At 42.2% G+C, this 20,561-nt stretch overlaps 1 protein-coding gene across 1 annotated transcript in view; it reads left to right on the top strand.

Moving 5' to 3' along the window:
• The window catches only part of LOC118100200 (calcium-activated potassium channel subunit alpha-1-like), a 71,403-nt gene that overhangs the window by 8,024 nt on the left and 42,818 nt on the right, over positions 1 to 20,561 (top strand). The window contains 1 exon segment of the mRNA XM_035145024.2: positions 2,005 to 2,142. Within this exon segment, the coding sequence (XP_035000915.1) occupies positions 2,005 to 2,142 (138 nt within the window).

A 20,561-nucleotide genomic window follows, 5' to 3' on the forward strand; every position in this document is an offset into this window, starting at 1 on the left:
TCAGTTAATTAAATGTTCTCCGCTTGCCACGTTTCTTCTTTGAAACGTGGCCTTGCATTCCAGCACGGTTCTGTTTGAATTTGACCCTTTTCTTGATACTTAAAAGAATAAATCTGAAAAACCAATTACTTCTAATAAGGTCTACAAGAATTTCCTGGAAAAATCAAAGCCTGATTTACAGTAACTTCTTTCTCTCTGTCATATCCATCAGCTGCTGTCAAAAAGCTATTTAAGTTATCAGGTTTTGCCTCCACACACATGCGAGGCCTCTGCACTGTCCTGCATGTTCGCCTCCACTGAACATGGACACTGTTTATTTTGAGTCAATCCCATATTAACTGGCTTGATGCCTTAAATACCTACTTGTACACCGAATCTGAAAATAATCAATAGCACATAGACTTTTGAGTAACATGTGCAACTGAAAAGATGCTGGTTAAGAATATGTTTTATACAATGAAGCGATACTGTATTTATGGGTTGTTTTCATAGTGGTACGATCCTGAGAGGCGAGGAAGGTGTTCAGTGTCGAAACAGACTAATATTTGTATATGTTTTATATAAGAATATTACTTGGCTTCTCCTTTATCATACAAACTGCTGACAAACCGATGCTCTTGTCTCATCCCCACTGTGTAGCCCCTCGTTGTGCACGTGTTACAGACTGTATTCATTCATTCATTCAGTATTTCAGAAGTGCTGCTCCCTCCTCCAGCTTCGTAAAGATTTATGGTGGAGTGGAGGCACAGCACATGTTGCATAGTTGCATACCAGGAGTTCTTTGAAGCTGGCAGTCCGATCACATGGACACACCACACAGACAATCCTGCACCTGGAGAATGTGGCATGTGTCAGATCCATGGGCATAAGCAGCAGAACAAAAGGAACCAGTGTAAACAGTGAGGAGTTATTTCTCCCCCGGAACTATGCACACACACTGCATCATCTAATTCTGCAAGAGGAGTAGAGTGGAGGGAGAGTGGCTTCAGAGAGAGTGATGTTTGACACCATTAAGGTGGAGGGGGAGTAGGATGTCACAGGGTAAAGGGTCCTGGTCGTGTTAGCCTGGAGGCCGAGGCCTTATACATCAGGGAACATGGCTAACCTGCATCCTGTCAGGATTTCAGACAGACAGACAGTGACAGACAGACAGGCAGATAGACAGACAGGCAGACAGACAGGCAGCCCACTCACTCAGTGGAGCAGAAACACCAGGAGCTCAGCGGCTGCCATGGATACAGTCCTGGTGTCTCTGCCTCTCTCACTCTGTATGTTTACTGTATGCATGTGCGTGGGTTTATTTTGAAAGCCTTGAGCCTGGTCACTATATTAAGAAGGAAGCTTTTGAGCTCTTGAAGTGGAGGATGTATTTTTGTGTGTTTTTGCACAGCCGTCAATCCCAGAACCAAAGTGACACTTGTATATAAAAACTTCAGCTTTCTGCAGGTGGTGCTCTCTCATGTTTACCAATCAATACTTTTTCTCTTATTAAGGATGGGTGAGAAGAGGCTGCTTGTAGAGACACACCCACTATCACTCGACAGTTCCCCTGTCCTTTCCCAGGCCTTTCCCAGGCTATGAGGTTATTCTTAGCGTTTACTGCTTGCTGTGTTGGCAACAAGCAGATACATATTACAGTTATTTACAAATTTTATGTAAAATGTCAATTATGAATTTACACATAGGCTACAACACAAGATTAGACTTTCAAAACAATACCGCCACAGTCAAATGTTCTCTTGCTGTAAGCAAAAGATAACATTATCACGAACACTACTATGTAGCTCTACTTGTTGGCTCCCTCGTGTCGTGACAAACTATGATTGTTAATAATGCAACTGCAAAATATGTCTCTCCCAGTGCTAACTTTACTGAAAACTGAATTTTATTTATTTGAAAAATACCAAGTGTTTGTTGTACTTGAATGTGGATGTGAATCCTGAATGTATCGTTTGCTGTTCACAGGTCGAGCATTTATTCACTATTACCTTCTGCATCTTTCAGGAGGTCCATCGGATCATCACGGTCGATGGCATCAAACACAAGGACGACGTGGCTGCCAGCGAGGTGGGCTGGATGACCTCCGTCAAAGACTGGGCCGGAGTCATGATATCCGCTCAGACACTGACGGGAAGAGTCCTGGTGAGCTCACACACATTCATCATCCCTGGTTTAATCTTTGATTGACATCTGGAGCTACTTTAACCTACGTGGAGCAGGCTGCTGGTGAAGACATCAGTGAGATGAAGCGTGACAGCTGATCATGATCATCCCTGATGATCTTCATGACAGCTCGGCATTCGGCTTGAACTCCCTCATGGGGGCGCCGTCATGAAAAACATCTACTTTTATAGAACAAGCCAGAAACCTTGTTCAGGAGGGACTTGCATCTGAAAACCCACGAATGGGGCATGCTTGAATGCTCCTTGGATTTATTTCTGTATGTCTGAAGCATAAATACACAGTTTTGAAGGGTAGGGGGGGACAGACGCATCAAAACAAAGTCGTTCAGGGCAACGAAAAGGAGAGATTTAAATAGTGTATTAAGGTCAGATGTCCCATAATGCCCTAGCAGAGAGACACACGGATCCAGAAGGGAGGGAGGGACCTATACAATTTACCAATCGCATGTGGTCTTCTGAACTGGTTGCCATGGCGCTTTGTGTATCTGTTGACATTGTCACGTGGAGATCACATGACCGCTCTGATCATGTGTTATCATCCCTATATTGTACGGCAGGATCAAAAGAGGGCTTGAGATCCTTTGCTGTGACAGGTCATGGAGTCAAAGACGATTTATGTACGGTGGAGATTTTTATTTAACGAGAGCATTTGACGAGACCGAGGAGCGGTGGAATGAAATGGCATGAGTGGGGGGGTGCCATGCCAAGGCTTGCCGCAGTGCTCGGGGCTTGATCCCACTTTCACTCAGCCCCCTAAATGTGGTGCAGCATTTCCAGCTGGCTCAGCGTGTGGAGGTTGTTAATCAAGAATACTGGGTTGGGCGGCCACACTCAAGCATTATGGTTTGACGTGGAATATTAGCGAGACACTTACTTCATGTTTGCGGAGGAAGAGAACTCCTGACCATTGTGAGCGCTTCTTTAATAAATCTATCTGTAGCCGTGATGATTTATTTATAAGGAATTTTGACAAACGCCTCGTGTCAGGGTGTTTTGGTTGGAACATGTGTATCGTTCCCATGTTTGGTTGAATGCAGTCATTTGAAACCTTGTGAAGTGAAGCATTTGTTGTTTGTTGTTTTGAGATGATGTGTGGAGCTGTGAGCTTCTGCAAGCCGGTGATTAATACCAGGAGCAAAACACTTTTTTTTCAACTCAGCTAAAAACAGTACATGTTCTCCATCTTCCTCCAAATGTCAAATGAACCCCCGATGACTCAGACTGAATTGAAGTTGTCCCCAAGGCACCGTCTATCAAATCATCCTGAGCACAGACGCTGAAGTGACGGCAAACGGTGGCAGCAGCATATCGCTAAACGAAGCTTGACATCGGCTCCACTGCCATTCTGTGTTTCCTTGTTTTTCACTCTGAACCATCAATGCTCAACTCATTTGTGTGCGTGTGCGTGTGTGTGTGTGTGTGTGTGTGTGTGTGTGTGTGTGTGTGTGTGTGTGTGTGTGTGTGTGTGTGTGTGTGTGTGTGTGTGTGTGTGTGTGAGTGTGTGTGTGTGTGTGCGCGCGCAGCTCAAGTGCTCCGTCTCAATGATGGCTTGACACACAACTGTTGAGCGAGCGCTCGTCTGTAACCGTGGCAACTGCAGCTTACCTAGACACAGCAGATGTGTGCGTTTTTCTACGTCGGCCTGTTCAGGGGGCGCATTAAAGCCTATTTCCAGGCCAGCTGAGAGGCTTGTGATGGCTTAAATGAGGGGGGGGGGTGTATTTGTTTTATTCATCTCTCTGTCTGTGTTTAAGTGAGGAGTGAGCTATTCCCCCATCTTCACCCATGTCATTTTTTAAATTTTATTTAAAAAAACAGATTTTGCAAGCAGCCTATTTTCTCCTGCAGGGCTGACTGATAGAGGCTAAAAATGATATAGAGATATACAAATATTCATATCAGTCTTATCACATTAAATGTCACATTATCATTTCTTTTAAGTTTCAAGACTCATTTGTCCTCCTGAGTGAAGTTTGAGGTTTTAAACTCTTCTTTATGATCTAATATGCGTTAAACTTTCTCACCTTATATATCTATACATTGGACTTTTGTGACGTTGCTATAGATTAAAATGATATTGTGACAACTATTGATATTCTTTGTATTGCCCAGTTCTCTTGAAATATTCTGAAGCAGTTTCCTACTCTGGATGTTCTTCCTCATACTTGCAACATTCTTTAATGAAGGCCACTGGGGGTGAATCGGCTGTTTTCAACTGTTCTTTACCAAGTGGTGGAAATTACAGCTCTTCTCCCTGATACACTTACTGGTGCATGTAAATCTAAGTGTAGTACTTGTCCTGTAATTGATTTAATCAAATTATTTCTGCTTAAATAATTAAGTAGAGATCTGGATGCAGTCGAGGAAAGAATAAAACATAAACACAATGGAGACAGAGGCTCGGCTGCAGAATGCCTGAAGAATTTAGCAATTTTGATGTAGGTTTATGGATCTTGGTCCAAAAAACATTTGTTGATTTCTCCACGGAGTCAATTACTTGTATAGTTTTTCTTCTGGTCAAAACATTGGTTTACAGAGGGGAGCAAAAAGAAAAGAGAGAATGAATAAGAAAAGGAGTTACCGGACAGAACAGATACAAAAACATGGAAAATTGTGAGATCAAGAAATCAAATGTCGAGAACATAGTTCAGAGTGTTACAAGTGTTAATATTTCCTGGTTATTGTCTCCTTTGATGGTTATTAGACACACATTAGATGCTGCGTGACACATTTGGATCCGATGCGACGAGCTGCACACTGATCCTGTCTGCAGTCTGAGCCGAGTGTTTGCTTCTCATGGTGGATGTTGAGTGATAAACAGGTGCAGTCTGCCCTGTGGAAGCCCCGGAGGCCCGATCTTCCTCTGCCCGACTGGCCTCACCTCTCGGCAGATTGTAAAAGATCAAACCTCGCCTTCGGGGCTATTTGATTAGCGGGGAGGACACTTCCTGATGACCTTTGAGTCTGTAAAGGTTTATCTGCTCCAGATCCAGTACTCAACTCTTCATGCACTCAACAAAAAAAACAGGAGTGGCGATGTTTGGTGTTTAGTCGTCCAATTACAGGTCAGCGGTTATCCCCCAGATTGGGGGGGAAGGATCCCATCCGTCAGTTAATGAATTGTTGTATTTCCCCTCCAGTCGCTTTTTGCCTCATACGAGACCACCAATGATCACAAATGTCATCACGGGTTTGTGTGCGTCACTCAAAACAAACACAACTGTCTTCAGGGGCTGAACAGGTGGCTGCAGCTCGTACCTGTGCCAAAAACCCCCAGCGGGTCTCCTGTAATGTCATGCATCTATTTCCACTTTCCCCTGAGAATCTCATCCAGGAGAACCTGTACGATATGGGAACACGTGACAGAGTGAGCATCTGAGGTTGGTGCATTCAGGGGGGGTGATTGCTCCTAAATGATGGGACCCTGCTGAGTGACATTTAGCCAGTTTCTAGAAGTCCGTGTGTGTGTGTGTGTGTGTGGAGGTGAGGGTGAGTGGGTGCTGGTGGGGGGAGCTATTATTCTGGCCACAGAAAGGTTTTCTATTAATGGAAGCACAGAGCTGCCCTCTGGCACGAATCAGTTTGCATTGCAAACTCCAGTTGCAGTCTCAGGTTGAACACACTCAGTGGAATTACAATCAGACTTGGATGAATCGGCTCCCGTTGTTTAACATTGTTGGTGAACAGGCTGTTTTTGCTGGTAATTGCCCCTATAAATAGGATTAATAGTAATTGGATGTGTTGCGGAGCATGTACTGATACTGTCAGGATAAGTTAGGCTACTTAGAAATACAACCGTTTGCAAGTGGATGACGTTATAGATGTTTGTGTACTTTTTTCGTTTGTGAAATGTAAAACTAGGATTATTTTGCCTTAATGTCCAAAGGTTTTCAACACATATGTCTAGAGGTGATTTAGAACCAAGGTGATGGGAAAATCTACTTTCAAAAATGTAATTACCTCTGCTAAGGAGTATTCACCCTTTGTCGGGGTGGGGACCAAGAAAGAACCAATTAAATGTTGGCATGGATCTTTGACATTTTGTTGGTCAGACTCTCAGCAGAATTACTTAGAAACTACAAAACCAATTGCCATGAAACTTGGTGAAGGGGTGGGGCATGATAAAGGTAAAATTCAATTTCTTAAAACACAAAGGGTGTCAGCTTTAGTAGAGATACACACTATCTTAGTGTACCTTCTAATTTTCATAGATTTAGTTGCTTAGCGATTTGAGATGAGTATATTGTTTATTGTTTTTCCGGTTGGGTGATACAGTTTTTATATATAATATGTTTTTAACGTACATGAAAGTCATGTTGTCATGCCAACCATGACTGTACAAACAAAAATCAACTAGATTATATTTGATACTGAAGAGGACGTCTAAACATAAACATGATGATTTTGTAAAGTGTGTTTATTCTGTTTTTTGTTTTGATTTTCTGAAACATCATGCACACACACACACACACACACACACACACAGCAAATGTATGCAGCGATTGACAAAGCTGTGACATTATCACCCACTCTACCTTTTGTGTACAAACTTGTGCCACTGGCCTGTGTGAATAGGTGTGTCATCATGGTTTTATAGAGACTCCATTAACGACCACATGAGACAGTATTTTGTAAAGCTCTGAGGGAAGCAGTGGTTGAGGAGGAAGCTGTGACGGCAGGTACATTTAACCCGAACATTTACACGGTTAGGAGAATTCACTTTGAGTTCATCAGCAGCTGTCGAACGAAAAAATGCCGTCATCTAGGATTACCGGGGGTCAACCTGTCCAGGAAGTCCTATTGGACGACCGGGTGAAGGAGTTGTCTTCTCTCTTTACTGTCGTCGTCTGGATTTGATGTCACCTGGGAGCAGCTGCGGGGGGAAAACAGAGCTCAGGACAAAATTATAGGTGGGCCAGAAAGGGCAATTTCATCAGGCAGACTAACTCACCTCCTCCTCCTCCTCCTCTTCCTCCCCCTCCTCCTCTGAGAGAGGCTGGGCGAGCGGCGGCAATTGTACCACTACACGGAAAAGCTTTTTGTCTGATGAGAGTGAAAAAAGCAGAGGAGAGGAGAGAGGGAGCGAGTGAACACTTTTGTGGGGACTGGCTCTCTTCTCTCGGATGCAGCTCTCATCCTTTACCTGACTGGGAATTCAGCTCAGAGCTGCTTAATTGTCACATTTTCCACAGTATTCAACTCGGGCCTGAAAGGTTTCAAACAGCTTTTACTGCGCGCGCCCTTTTCCTGACATTTCCAGTTGACTCTTGGCTTCAGATCAGGATGTCAGCGTTGTTAAATGTAACCGATATTGTACGGAAATGCCAGAGGCAGGGTGTTTGCCACCTGTGGATTCTGGTGCCAGCACAATTGTGTGTGACTTTCACCGCACCCAGTGCAGGACAGGGAACAATGTGGCCATGTCACTCGGCTCTCTGCCCGCCTAAGTCTGTCGCTATTTGCGGGCGACGGCAGCTGCCAGGCCTGTTTTGTCAGGGCCCTCAAGCAGAAAACAATGTGAGAGTTAACCTACTAACGATAAGTACTCATAGTACTACTAATAACAAGGTGACTTACACTTAAGGGAAATTATCTTACTGCACTGGACGTGAAATGGATTGAAAGAGAGAACAAAGAAAAGACAGATTTGACAGAGATTTGACTTTTTCAAGAATTCATGGATCTTGATTAATAAAACACAAATATATATATTTATTAATGTGTGAAATGTGGTTCAGATCCAACTAAAAATCGGAATCTAGTGAATTCAGATTGCTGGGCCTTGGTGGTGGTATGTGCTTGACTGAGTGCCCTTCTAGTTTCTTTCAGTTTTGCTCTTCAATATTAATGAAAAGAATAATCTTTTCGAGCTGAAAATGTCACAAGAGCACCTGTGACATCGCAGTAACCTATTCAAGAAATGTGACAATAAAGTCAACATTGATTTTTTCATTTACCTTTTGACCTTCCCCATCGCGTTCAGAAATCATCCCAATTCCTCAAGATTTTTGGATATTCATACATTTGTGTCTTTTCTTCTTCTATGCGGATCATAGATTATATATAAAGATGGACAACACATCTCCACCTCCTCCCATTATCCAGAAATGGAGCCAAAGTATCCCGGACATGAACGTCTTGGGCCAGTGACATAATTTGGAGCCAGAGTTAGTCTCAGATGTCAATCATGATGTTTCATCCTGTTTTTTCTAGCATCAAATATTTAGAACCAAACATAAACTGGAAAATGAACACAGACAACAGTGTGATAAGAACTACCTGAAATGACAGAAACCATCTCCGAGAGAAATGTATTTGACGTGGACCTTGATTTTGTTTAGTTTCCCATCCACTAACTTTTATATCCACACTGTTCCCCTTCTGTTTGGATCTACCGTCGTTCATAGTTTAAATCAAAGTTCACCAATCTACTTGTTATCTAATGACTTTTCAATAACTCAAAGTTGTGACAAAAGTTTTTAAATAATTAACCTTATATACAGAGCATATATACTTGCTGTGTCTTGCAGCAGGATTCGTACGAAGTCTTAATTGTAATGCAAAGGATGAAGCTGTCTCGTTCGCTGGTTTGCTCTGCATGATGTGTGGGGTCTTAAAGACACATAACATGATTAATATTTGCCCCTCAGTGCAGCACACAGACAAATCCGCTCGCCGCATCGACACGTTTATTTGAGGTTGTCTTGACCTGCGGCCGTCTCTGTGTCTGCAGAGTCCACAGACTGAGAGCTGCTTGATCCTCGGCTCTGGGGCCAAACTCTTGCAGTGGTCTTACAGTTAGTTTTGGGAGACCATAGTATTAGGTGCGATAATTACTGTGTCCCCGGGGGGGCGGGGGGGCAGGAGGCGTTTCTAATTCGGAGCTTCCTTGGCACAAGCGCCCGGTGTTTTATAATTAGTTTGGTGGAGTGGCAACATAGTCAGAGAGCAGGGGAAAGAGGAGGGCTGCACATTCTTCCCAATCCTCAAAGTCTGATGCACGAGCCATTTTGTGATAAGAAACTCACAACCACAAGTTTGTCTTTCCAGATTTCATCAAAAATCATCAGCTGCACAATGACCCGGCCGTCGCTGTGGTTCTCACACGTGCTTCAAAACTCATCACAACCTTCCCTCTCACAGGAAAAGGCAGATGTGACAGAGGAAACTCTTTTATTTCTGCAGCCGGTACTTTTGCACCAAAGAGGCTTTTCCTTGGCAAGTTCAGTTTCTTAATAATTTCCCACGGCCACTTAGAGAAAATGAATGTTTGGAGGTTAATAGACATGGCTGCATAATGGTCACACGGGCTATAACTTTGAAAAGCTGGCGGTAAGTTCAGCCCTCGCTCTGTGCGCTGAATCGCAATCAAGCTGTCCCCACCTGCAGAATATGAATCCAGTCATATGCAATAATGTCTCGGGGCCATTCCATTCCGCGGCCTGCTGGGTGCTGATCGCTGCCTCTGAGCTCGCACCTCATGCATCCTGCATCCCCTCGAACTTTAAAAATACATGCGGCTGCCACAGTTGCAGTGTGTCCAACTTCCAAGATAGAAAGCGTGATTTGCATTTTAACACACGACAGGAATTTCCATTTCCATTGTTAGCGCAGGGCAGAGATGGCTGCAGCTCCTGTGTGAAGCGCTGCCAGCGAGGTGACTCACTGCTTTTAACTTCAATCGAACTCTTTCAATGAGATTTTTTCTCACACATCATTAGACATCAGATGTTTTGTTCTTTTGACCAAAATATATATTCGTTGTCGCTTTCCTTTCATTAGCTGCTTTCTCTTATTTCCAAAACTCGCACAGAGGCAAGTGAATTACAAACTCATATTTCAGCTGAGACGGACCCGGGGACAGGCCTGGGGTGGACACTTCCATCCCCTCCCATCCTAAGCTCTTTACGCCTCACTGTGAGAGTGGGTTGGGCTGCTTCCAGGAAGGCTTAAATCATGGTTAAGCCACTGTGGGATTTGGGGTTGGACGCTGCCTGTTTTGATTATGGGTATTTTAATGTCTGAATAATGGCTCAAGCTGTGGTAGAATAAGTTTAAGTCTTTTATTCATAACGCAGCAGAACATGCTGTTTTGGGCTCAATCTTGAAAGAGTTTATAAAAACCAAAGTCGATCCCAGTGGAGCTTCAAGCTGTCCGACCAGCATGACAAAGAGAGAGACGTTCCAATGAGCTGGACCCATAATATTCAGCGGCGGCAGCAGCGGTGTTTTCACAACTCAGACACAAAGTCATCAGATCAGATCGCTCACTATATACAGGGACCAGTGTCAGTTTTCAGGCTCCGGGTAGTTACAGTGCAACCTATACAACGTGAAACACAAACTGAGCACTGAGCCAAGTGGTTTAAAGCAGGATCCAGTTTCTAAGTGCATTAATTTCCATTATTCTTTTAATATCTCTGCAATATGGCTAATGGACTGAAGCCAAGCCACTTACTTACTGCTTTAAAGCATGTGGCCACTGTTTGGATCTTTAGTTATAAAACACATAAACTACTACCACTACTAATATGGTAGTTATATAACTCTGTTTATACCGCAGATGTACTTCAGATAATTAAAATTACATAAGAAAGGATGGGGAATGGGCAAAAACTAAATAATAATGATAAATGAATTGTCGGTAGAGATAAAAGTAAACCTTAATTTCAAAGAATGAATACAGAAGGATTAAAATCGGTGGATAACATTAAAGCCCAGATTAAAACATATGTTTTTTAATTTTTAAATGTATACCAAATACTAGAAAAGCCACTCAGAGAGCAGATACCTACACCAAATTTCACACACACATATCAGTCCCCTAAAAGTTTAATTCAAAAGAAAAATCAACGGAAAAAAAATGCCTGCACCCGCCCCCTCAACTGTATCCGCACCAAAATTTAATTTGTTCTTCTCTCACCCATGGTGCACCCTTTCACCAGATTTCATGGTAATCTGTCCTGTAGTTTTTGTGTAATCCAGCTAAATAACAGAGAAACAAACAAATGCAGATGGAAATCTAACCTTAACATGAAGATTTAAGAGGTTATTCCACTAGTTTTTGTTGTATTCCTGCAGGAGGAAGTCAGATCTTAGGTGACTTATCTAAGTTCCTTTTTATTTATTTCATCATTAACAATGAAAGTTTAATGCTCAGCTGAGTTACTTGAGGTAAAAGTGTAGAAATCTGAACAACTGGACCAGTTTTAACACATTGGTGGATATAAAGTAAGGATTTGCTGCCTCTTTTTTGGGTTTTAAGTTGTCAAATAATTTTGCACCACTGAAAACTTTTGCTTTATGCAAACTATTAAACAAAGTCTTAAAATAATGTATGTTTTGAAAAGTTGCAGCACCTGGGGGAGGAACTTGTATGTGATATTTTAAGAGAAAAAATTAAATAAAATCGACTGCTCGGTTGAAACGGTGAATATTAAGAGAGAAGCGCGTTATGTCAGGACAACACAAGGAGAGCGTCAGTGCAGCAACCTGTTATTTTCCACATCGTTTTAATTTCCTGTTCACTGCGGCAGTGGCCTTGTGCATGAATATGTATTTTCTCTGACCTCTCTACACAGCAGAGCCAAAGCAACGTGATGAATGACTACACTAGACAGTACGTAGAGGGCTCGTCATATATTATTTTATATTTGCACAGCCATAAATATCTGGTGGATGTTTTTACAACAAAAGTATCGTCAAAGGGAAGTTTTGTAAAAAATATCCTCAATCAAATTTTATTGGTACAGACGTACAACTGTGATTTGACTGACAAATCACACTTTGCCCCACTGGGCTGAACCCGTACAAAAAGCACGCTCCTCCTCGACTAACATGAGAAAGAATGCAGCGACTCAGGTAGAGTCACGTTGCTTTACATCAGTTTTTTTAATGACTGATCTTTTGAGCTGATAGGATCGATGCATTTATAGTATTTCTCATAGATAATCATCCTCTGTGAGAACAAATACACAAAGTCTTAATTCAACCAGTATTTCAAGTTGAGCAGGAGTTCCTTTATAGTTTGTGGTCGTATTTGTAAAAGCCAAATGTTCCTTTGAGTCACCTTTTATGCTTTTTGCATTTCGATATTGACCGAGCGAGCCTTTATTTATACAGTGACTGACTCAGGAATTCTTCGTCCTTACAGAAACAGTTGCTCACCACAGATTTCAGTTTGTATAAACAGTTTAAGGTTTGATCGGACTTTGGTGCTAAATTGCTCCATTTCCTCTCCATTGATACTTTGACCATAGATTCTGCCCTTAACGCACAATCTATGACTCACTCCTTTCTGCTTTATTGCTTTCCTTTATCATCCTTCATGCTCCACCGGTGCAGCGGGCGTGTTCTTTACTCATCACCTGGCTGATGAACATCGCTGTCTAAATGAGACACACTTATTTTATGACTCAAAAGCCTCCTCGCCCACTCCTCTTTTACCTCCTGTTCAAACTGGATTTTGTACCTTCCTTGCAGTCAACCCCACGCTGTGTTTCCACTGAAGTTCGCCGAGCGGCCCGGATTAGAGCTCGGTGTTTTGATGTCGGGTTACGGAGTGAAAAAGGCACGGCAGGCTGTAACCTGCCGTGCCTTACGCCCTGCAGACTGTAACCTGCTGTAACCCTGGGCAAACCTCAATTCTCTGGAGTCATAATTCATCACGCTGACAACAACAGCCACTATGTGTCGTGCACTGCACCAGCAGGGGAAGGAACATGGCAGATTCTTATGTTGTTGTTTTTACATTTAAGAAAGAAGATGCACAATTTTTACTTTGCAGATTTCCATAAAACCGCACGACAGATTCAGAGAAGCTGAATCATAAGTCAATGTGCATCAGGCCGTCTCTTTTTTTAAATGTGGAGCAGCAGCTGTTGTGAAAGTTCACTGGTTATTTTCGACCTGCTCTCCTCATCGACATCAACAGACGCTATCTCTGACGATGTGTGAATGTGATGGTGCTCACAACCCCAACTAATGTACGATTATATGTCTTTTAAAACACTTAACTCATTCAATCTTGTAATATTTGATCAAGTAAAAGGTTCTGTAAACCACGAAGGAGCTACTTTCCAAACCTTAACCAAACAAACAGTCCTTTCTGTTTTACAGGTGTTGGGCTTTGTAGGCACCGCTGTTCCACAAGTTGTATTGTGTGTGTGTAAACAATCTTGCCGGAAGCCCTTGTTTTATAATGGACTTTAATGTGAAACCGCCTCCATTAAATATGAAGCTGACAAAGGCTTTAAGTGTCCTGGGTACAAAATGACAGCCTGATTGACTCTTTCAATTAGATGTTTGTTATTGTTTGAGTTTTGGATTTTGACAATGTTAATTATTTTGAGTCAGCGCCCGGTAACTCCACCTAATGGAACGGCAAATATGTAATTTGCACTTTCTTCTTTGCTGGAAGTGAAGTGATAAGGTCTGCGGTTGAGCCATTCCTTCAAACTTTGACGTAGTTGGTACACTGTGGGAATTTACACGTCAGACTCCACCACAGAAACCGGAACGTCTGGGTACAGGCTGAGGAAGGAGTGGACGAGTGCTGATGTCTATGAACAGGTGGAATTTTATGCAGATCTAGATAATTATCTGGATTTTCTTAATCTAAATTAATTTATTTAGGGGCCTGATCTGGATTAACTTCCTGTATGGTGACAAATATTCCTTTCAGCTATATCAGAGAATATTTTGCCTTGTTTTAGTGTGGGCAGTTTGCAGATAATTCTTTTGACAAGGCAAATGTAAGTGATCTCAATATATGTATATGCAATATCAGTAGTATAGTATAGCATGTATAATATCAATATCAATCACACACACAAACACGTGTGTGTGCACTGAACAGATTATATACTATGTCAACATACAGCACATTTTCATTGCTGTAGTGACTCCGGTGAATTCTGCCGTCTCCTCCCTGTTTGGGAATTATGACGTTCCCATTGAATAGCGGGTCTATCCCTCTGGAAACGCTGTAATGCCGGGCAGTGATCCCTGATGATGTGGAAGCAGCTGCACGTGGCTGCACGGGAAGCCCGCAAGACAAAGGAGTAATCTGCTTTATGGAAAAGATGAGCGAGAAATCCCTTAAACCCACCGGTTTTACTGCCGAGTGTGAGAGTCGCAGGCACAGGAGAGAAGCCTCGTCCCCTGGAAACATTCTGAATGATGCAGTACAACAGTGAACATTAGATTCAGCCGCTCCAGACACCCACTGGGTCTGTCAGCGTTTCCAGGGATTCCCAGCAGAAAGAGGAAAGTTTACTGTTCTATTCACACTGTACACCAGAATCTCAATGTAACCAATATATAATGAAATCCTGATTTATTATATATATGGCTCTCTGGGTTGCTCATCTGAAATGCAGAGTTATGATATGAGAATATTAATGAACTCGTGCCTTTAGACTGAAAACAGTCTGACATGAAGAAACCACAGGGAGTTGGTGATTGTCTCGTTTGGCCACTTTGCAACAGGGTCAACAGGTGAATAATAAAGGTTTTTATTATTCACCTGTAGTGCGCCATTGCTGTATTTTTCATCAGAAGTCTTTGCTTCTTTGAATCCTAACACACAGGTATGATACAAATATGAGTCAGATTCATTGTGACTTGCACTTTAAAGTCCACTTTCATTTCTGCCTCTGGCGATTCCAGTGGGGAAAAGACCTCCACCGCAAAAAATCCATCTCTAAATTGTAGACGGTCTGTGTTTATATATATATATATATATATATATATATATATATATAGACCTTTTCCAGTCTTATCAACCACTTTAAGTGCTTTTAGAATACGAGTCACATTTAAGTATGGCTCGTATTCTTCTTCTTTTCTTCTGTGTTTTAAACAGTACCCTTATACCGAGGTTACAGTCTTACTGCCGGGGTCTGTTCCCACCTCTGACCTCACTCCTCATCTGTGTCGTCAGAGGTGAAACGGACCCTGAAGCTCACGTAAGTGCAGCACGGCTCAGATCCAGGTGAGAATATTTTCAGAGGATGCACTTAAAAAAGACATTAAGCAGTTTTTGGTTCATGATGCTTGAAACGAAAGTTAAACATTAACCCTCACGTCTTCACCTGAGGTTTTATGTGTTGTCCTTTCCCAGCACTTTTGAACTACACTTACAAACCACTATGACTCTGGTTCAACGTGGTCGTTCAGCTGCTCCTCTGCTGCTGCTGATCAGTCTGATGTCCTTCATAAACTGGAGGAAGGACCCTGACAGGGTCAGTGATCCGGCAGCGAGCAGCCTGACACCGACTCAGCTCGGTGTCCTTCAGCTTGGCCTCAGTCGTGAATCACCACCAGATTGTCAAAGCAGCTTGGGTGTGATCGGAGTGACACACAATGAGCACACATGTGTGCGGCCTGTATAATATTTATCACCCTTCTGCTGCTGTCTTCAGTGACTGCTGCCCGTTATGAACACTCATTGTTGTTTTGTCGGAGGATGAGTAATGTCACACTTTCTCCTGAGCGGAGACTTTTTGAATTAAATGCGTTCATGTAGTGTATCTCAATACAGTTCTGTGAATGAAGCTGCACACGCTGATGCATCTAATGAAGGAGACAGTAAATAGTTCTTCAACTTTTTCATTAGCCAACAACGATAATTCTGAGTGACAGTCATTAACTCAAATTTAACAATATAATTATAGTTCATCATACATACGCACTTTGGTTCCTGCCGCTTTAAACTCCAAGAGCTTCCTGTTTTTCATGAAAGAAAATGAAGGCTGAAATCAAGTCAATCTTTAAATCTGGGATTTTCTTGAAATCACATCCTAATAAAAAGAAAATTAAACGATTAGTCACATGTTTTTAGGCATATTTCACAACACATTTAGTATAAAAAGTAGTGTTGCTGTTTCTGAGATGACCTCGTTTTGACCTTTAAACTGCAAATGTGCGTCGGTCTTTCTGTGACCTTGAAGGACACGACACAGAAAACCAACCTGCCCAGTGACGCTGTGATCGGAACTGGTTAAATCACAACTTCCCAGATGAGGCTGTGTGGACTGTTTACGAAACACATGCTGCGAAGGTTATATTAAGATCATGCTTGAGGAGGGTGCCAGGATTTAGGAGAACCATCCAAGACGCCATTAGTATGCATGTTGTGTTTTCGCCTGTCGCCACGAGTGTGGTTCACACGCAGCCACAGCCAGTGAGCGCAGGTCTGAGCTGAACGGGGACGCAGCTGTGCCGTAAAGGATCAATCTGTCTGTTTTGTGAGCAAATCATTTAATTTTACAGGTTGAGCCTAGATCTGCAGGTGTAATTATACAATTTGAGTCATTTATGAGGAGGTTGTCGTTACATGTTGATGCTGTAAATTCACGAACAGTTTGCCTTTAAACAGCGTCACTCAATCCAACTTGGATTTAGCTGCCGTCTGGCCTCTGTTCATCATATATTAAAAGACCTGAAATTATTAAAAGACATGCCAATCAGTCTCCCAGCCCTAACAGAATATCTGGCTTTTTGGTTTTTGGTGATGGACGACCCTGATGTATAGGAGCAGATTTTGCCCCTGAGATATTCTCTTTGTCTCCGTCACAGACAAATTAACAGTCTAAGACATATATGTAAGTATTATAGATAAGAAGCTGGAAGTCAGTACTTAGATGTTTGTGGGTGCAGAAGGCCATATGGATTTTTTATTCAATCTCTATTCAAGAGCATGCTCTTTCAGTTTGAGAGCAGGACTTGATTTTGTAAGGCTTTCACTCAAAACCCTGCTGGCACTCTAATATACGCTGCTTTTGCATCACTAAATATGGCATTTTATTGCTTGACTTAAACAATCCAAGCGCAGAGGAGAAATCCGAGAGCAGACGTTTTCCGTGCGCACAGCAGCAGAGTGAGCGCGAGGAGAAGAGCTGAAGCTGAAGCGCAGGCGGGATAAGCACAAGTATTTGAGTGAGAGCATTACAAAATCAGAACATGAAATAAATCAATCCTGCTCTCAAACTGAAAGACAGAAAAAAACCATACAATAAAACATACAGTGTCTGTCTCAAAGAAAGATTTAAAGTTTTTGTTCAACATTTTTAAGATTAAGTGATTGTCCTCACACCCATGACTGTCCTTCCTAGTTGTTACTTCCTTAAGTCCCCTTTTTTACATCCTTACGTCCTTATTTTCCTCCCTACTTCCTTCCTTCCTTCCCAGGTTACTTATTTACTAAAGGTCAGAATAAGGTCAGTGGGAATCATCATCCGTCATGTTGCTTTGACAGTCAGTGCCCGTCAACTGTCGAACTACGACAACAATAGCTCGGGGTTGGCGGGGCTGAAGTTGTGCAGCACCTGCAGTTCAACTGCAACGACACCGTTAATGTCTCGGGTGTTCATTTGGTGTCTGCGTGTTTTGTCCGAGGCGTTTATGGCTGTTGTAGTGAACATGCTAATTTGCTGATATCACCCCGAACGAAAGATAAACTGTGCAAGAGCCCTGAACACAGAGTCGAGTTAGACAGTGACAATCTAGACAGTGACGCCTACAATCAAAGGTTGTTACCAAAGTATTTTTACTGCCCTACCTAATCTATTCGAGACACGCAAACATCAAATCAAAATGCACTTCATTAAATTATTGTGCAGTGATGTTAATGGATAGGGTGATTGCAGGGTGTCACAGCCTGTCAAAAGAGGAACTAAATTAAAATACAAAGAACTGTCACTCAGAGCGCATGCCTCTGCTAATGCTGATCATTTTAACAAATCTAAATGATTTCTAGTTAAAGAAATTGAAAAACTGGTTCCACCCCTTAATTTGCATCAACATGTAAATTGGTTATTCTCAAGCAAAAGACAGATCCTTCCACCAAACTTGTCTATTAACTAAATTTGTAAGTTTTTGCATAATTTTGCTCACAAATAAACCAACAATCTATATAGATTGTATATAAAGATGGACGATGTGTCTCCTCATCCTCCCACCGTCTAGAAATGAAGCCATTTAAAACCAAACGTACATCAGTGATGAAGATGACCTTAAATGACAGGAACAATCTTTGTTGTTAACTTTGACTTACCAATTTGGTCTATTTTCCGCCCATGAACATGGAGGAGTTAGGGTTCTTGACTTATACTGCAGCCAGCCACCAGGGGGCGATCAAGACGCTTTGGCTTAACTTTGTGGGGGCTGTCATTTCGGCCGTCTGTATGCACAGTCTGAAACAAACAAAGATGGCTGAATACTTAACCTCCTTGGCGGTTGTAATTAATGATTACAATATCGCATATTGGGATTTGTGAAATATCCTTTGTTGAGGGAGACAATATATTTGGTTCATGGAATTCATCAGCTAACAAAAAAAGCAATTTGCATATCGGAAAAAATCTTTTGATTCAAATTGAGCTGACCTACAAAAAAAAAATTAAGTCAAGTTCAAGAAAAAAACTAAAGAATGAAATTTGACATTCACTTGTTTTGTAATCAATATTTTAATTTGTAAATTCCTCTACACAAATGCAGAATATATCTTTGCTCCTCTGTTGTGCACATTAAGATGACTTGTTAATCAATGTGGCCTGTGAGGACGGACAGATGGGCTGGCTGGAATTCACCAGGACAGACCTCAGGGTCATTTTATTTTGGAAAGCAGCACCCTGTTCCTGGGGGAATCTTTTGCGGGTCAGAGAGTCACCCATGAGGAACACCGTGTCAGGGACTTACGCTCCGTTGGACTTTTAAGTTCAATTGAGAGATGCAGAATGTGGATGTGACACGGGGGATAACAGAGCTCAGACTGGGCACCGGACAAAGACGGTCAGTCCACTGCACACACGAATCCCTGGCATCCCACCGCTGACAGCTCTGATCCCACAGTGAGCGCAAGCTTTCAGGGAATATGGAACAAACTGACCCCTGCTTCTTCTGAATCCTGTTTTTAGATGCTCACAGCTCACGGAGCAAAACAACCACCCACTGCAGAATCTCGAAAACATGTTTCTACCTTAACTGAATATCAATGAGCCTGATTTTATTTAACTGAGCCACTGCAGCACTGGCACATTACGCTCACTGCAATCTCACTAAACTACTAATGTTGATCGTCTTTTACCAGTATTATTATTTTTTTTTTATCTTAAGAACTGTTCAGAAAAAAACCTTTGTTCCCTCTGGTTATTTTCAAATATAATAATCCACAAAAAGAGAATAATTATTGTCTGTAATATCAGGGAGTTTGAGTTGAAGTGCTTTTTGAGCCCAGGTGAATTTGCTGTTTCTTTGTCAGTTTATTCACACTGATGGATGGTGAGTCACACTTCAGGAAGAGTGGAGGAGCATGAGTGGGTTTTCTGATGTTTTCTGGTCGACTCATGAAAGCCTCAGACCTGTTGGTGGAGGCAGTCTCATGCTGTACAGGCTCATCAGGGATGTTATCAGCTCTTGTGAAAGTGGACCTAGAGGAAGTCTGAGAAAGCGGGTTTAGTTGTACATTGTGTATGAATTGAGTGCGATGTCAAATTAGTTCGAACTTGATTTTTGAAAGATTTTACTTTTCGTCATTGTCAGATGTGACTGTGACTTGACCTCTTAAAGATTTATTTCATGAATTAAAAGCAAATCTGTTCTACATATGACGCCCTCTATGCGTCAGTGCTTAAGTGATTAATAGAGCCTCAAGTTCTGACCTGAAAAATTCCTGTAGCAATAAAAACAAAATAGCAAACTATGTCGTACAGTTACCACATAGTCTGGACGTGTCTTGATTTGACCTCACACACTCGATAATTGACTTGGAATTGTTTTAAATAACTTAAAACTTGCTCAGTCTGGCTTGAAACACGACATATTTCAGGAAACTTGAGACTTGAACAGTGACTTAGTTTTAAAGACTTGATGTTAATACCTGGAATTACCTCAAATGACTCGAGACTTGAGTCTGACTTGTCTCAATGTGACTTGCACTTGGTCTTAAATAGGTTTAGACTTCTTGAGAAGGAACTGGTTTAAAATCATCGGACTTGCTCTGACGACCCAGGAACATTCATCTAAGACAGCTTTCTACGTTTTTCTTAAACACAGTCATTTCATCAGTCCCTTTGAATCAACATGAAGTGAAGGGTAAATGCTCGTGACATTAAATGAACGTCTCACAGATCTCTTGTGAGCGACTTGTGTCGTGGTCGTTCGTCTCCGTGACTCTGAGCGAGCCGGGTCTCTGTGTGTGCGGAGCCATGAACAGCGACTGACTGAATGTGGCTGAAGGTACGGATGTGATGCATCGTTATCCTGTGACGGAGATGAATGATGAGCGCTGGCGTCTGCTCATCGACAAACCAAGTCATGAGCGCCCCCCTCTTTGTTCCAGCCAGCGTGTTTTATTTACTGCCATCGCTGAATCTT

Source organism: Hippoglossus stenolepis, chromosome 21, assembly GCF_022539355.2.
Source record: "Hippoglossus stenolepis isolate QCI-W04-F060 chromosome 21, HSTE1.2, whole genome shotgun sequence".
Classification (NCBI taxonomy): domain Eukaryota; kingdom Metazoa; phylum Chordata; class Actinopteri; order Pleuronectiformes; family Pleuronectidae; genus Hippoglossus; species Hippoglossus stenolepis.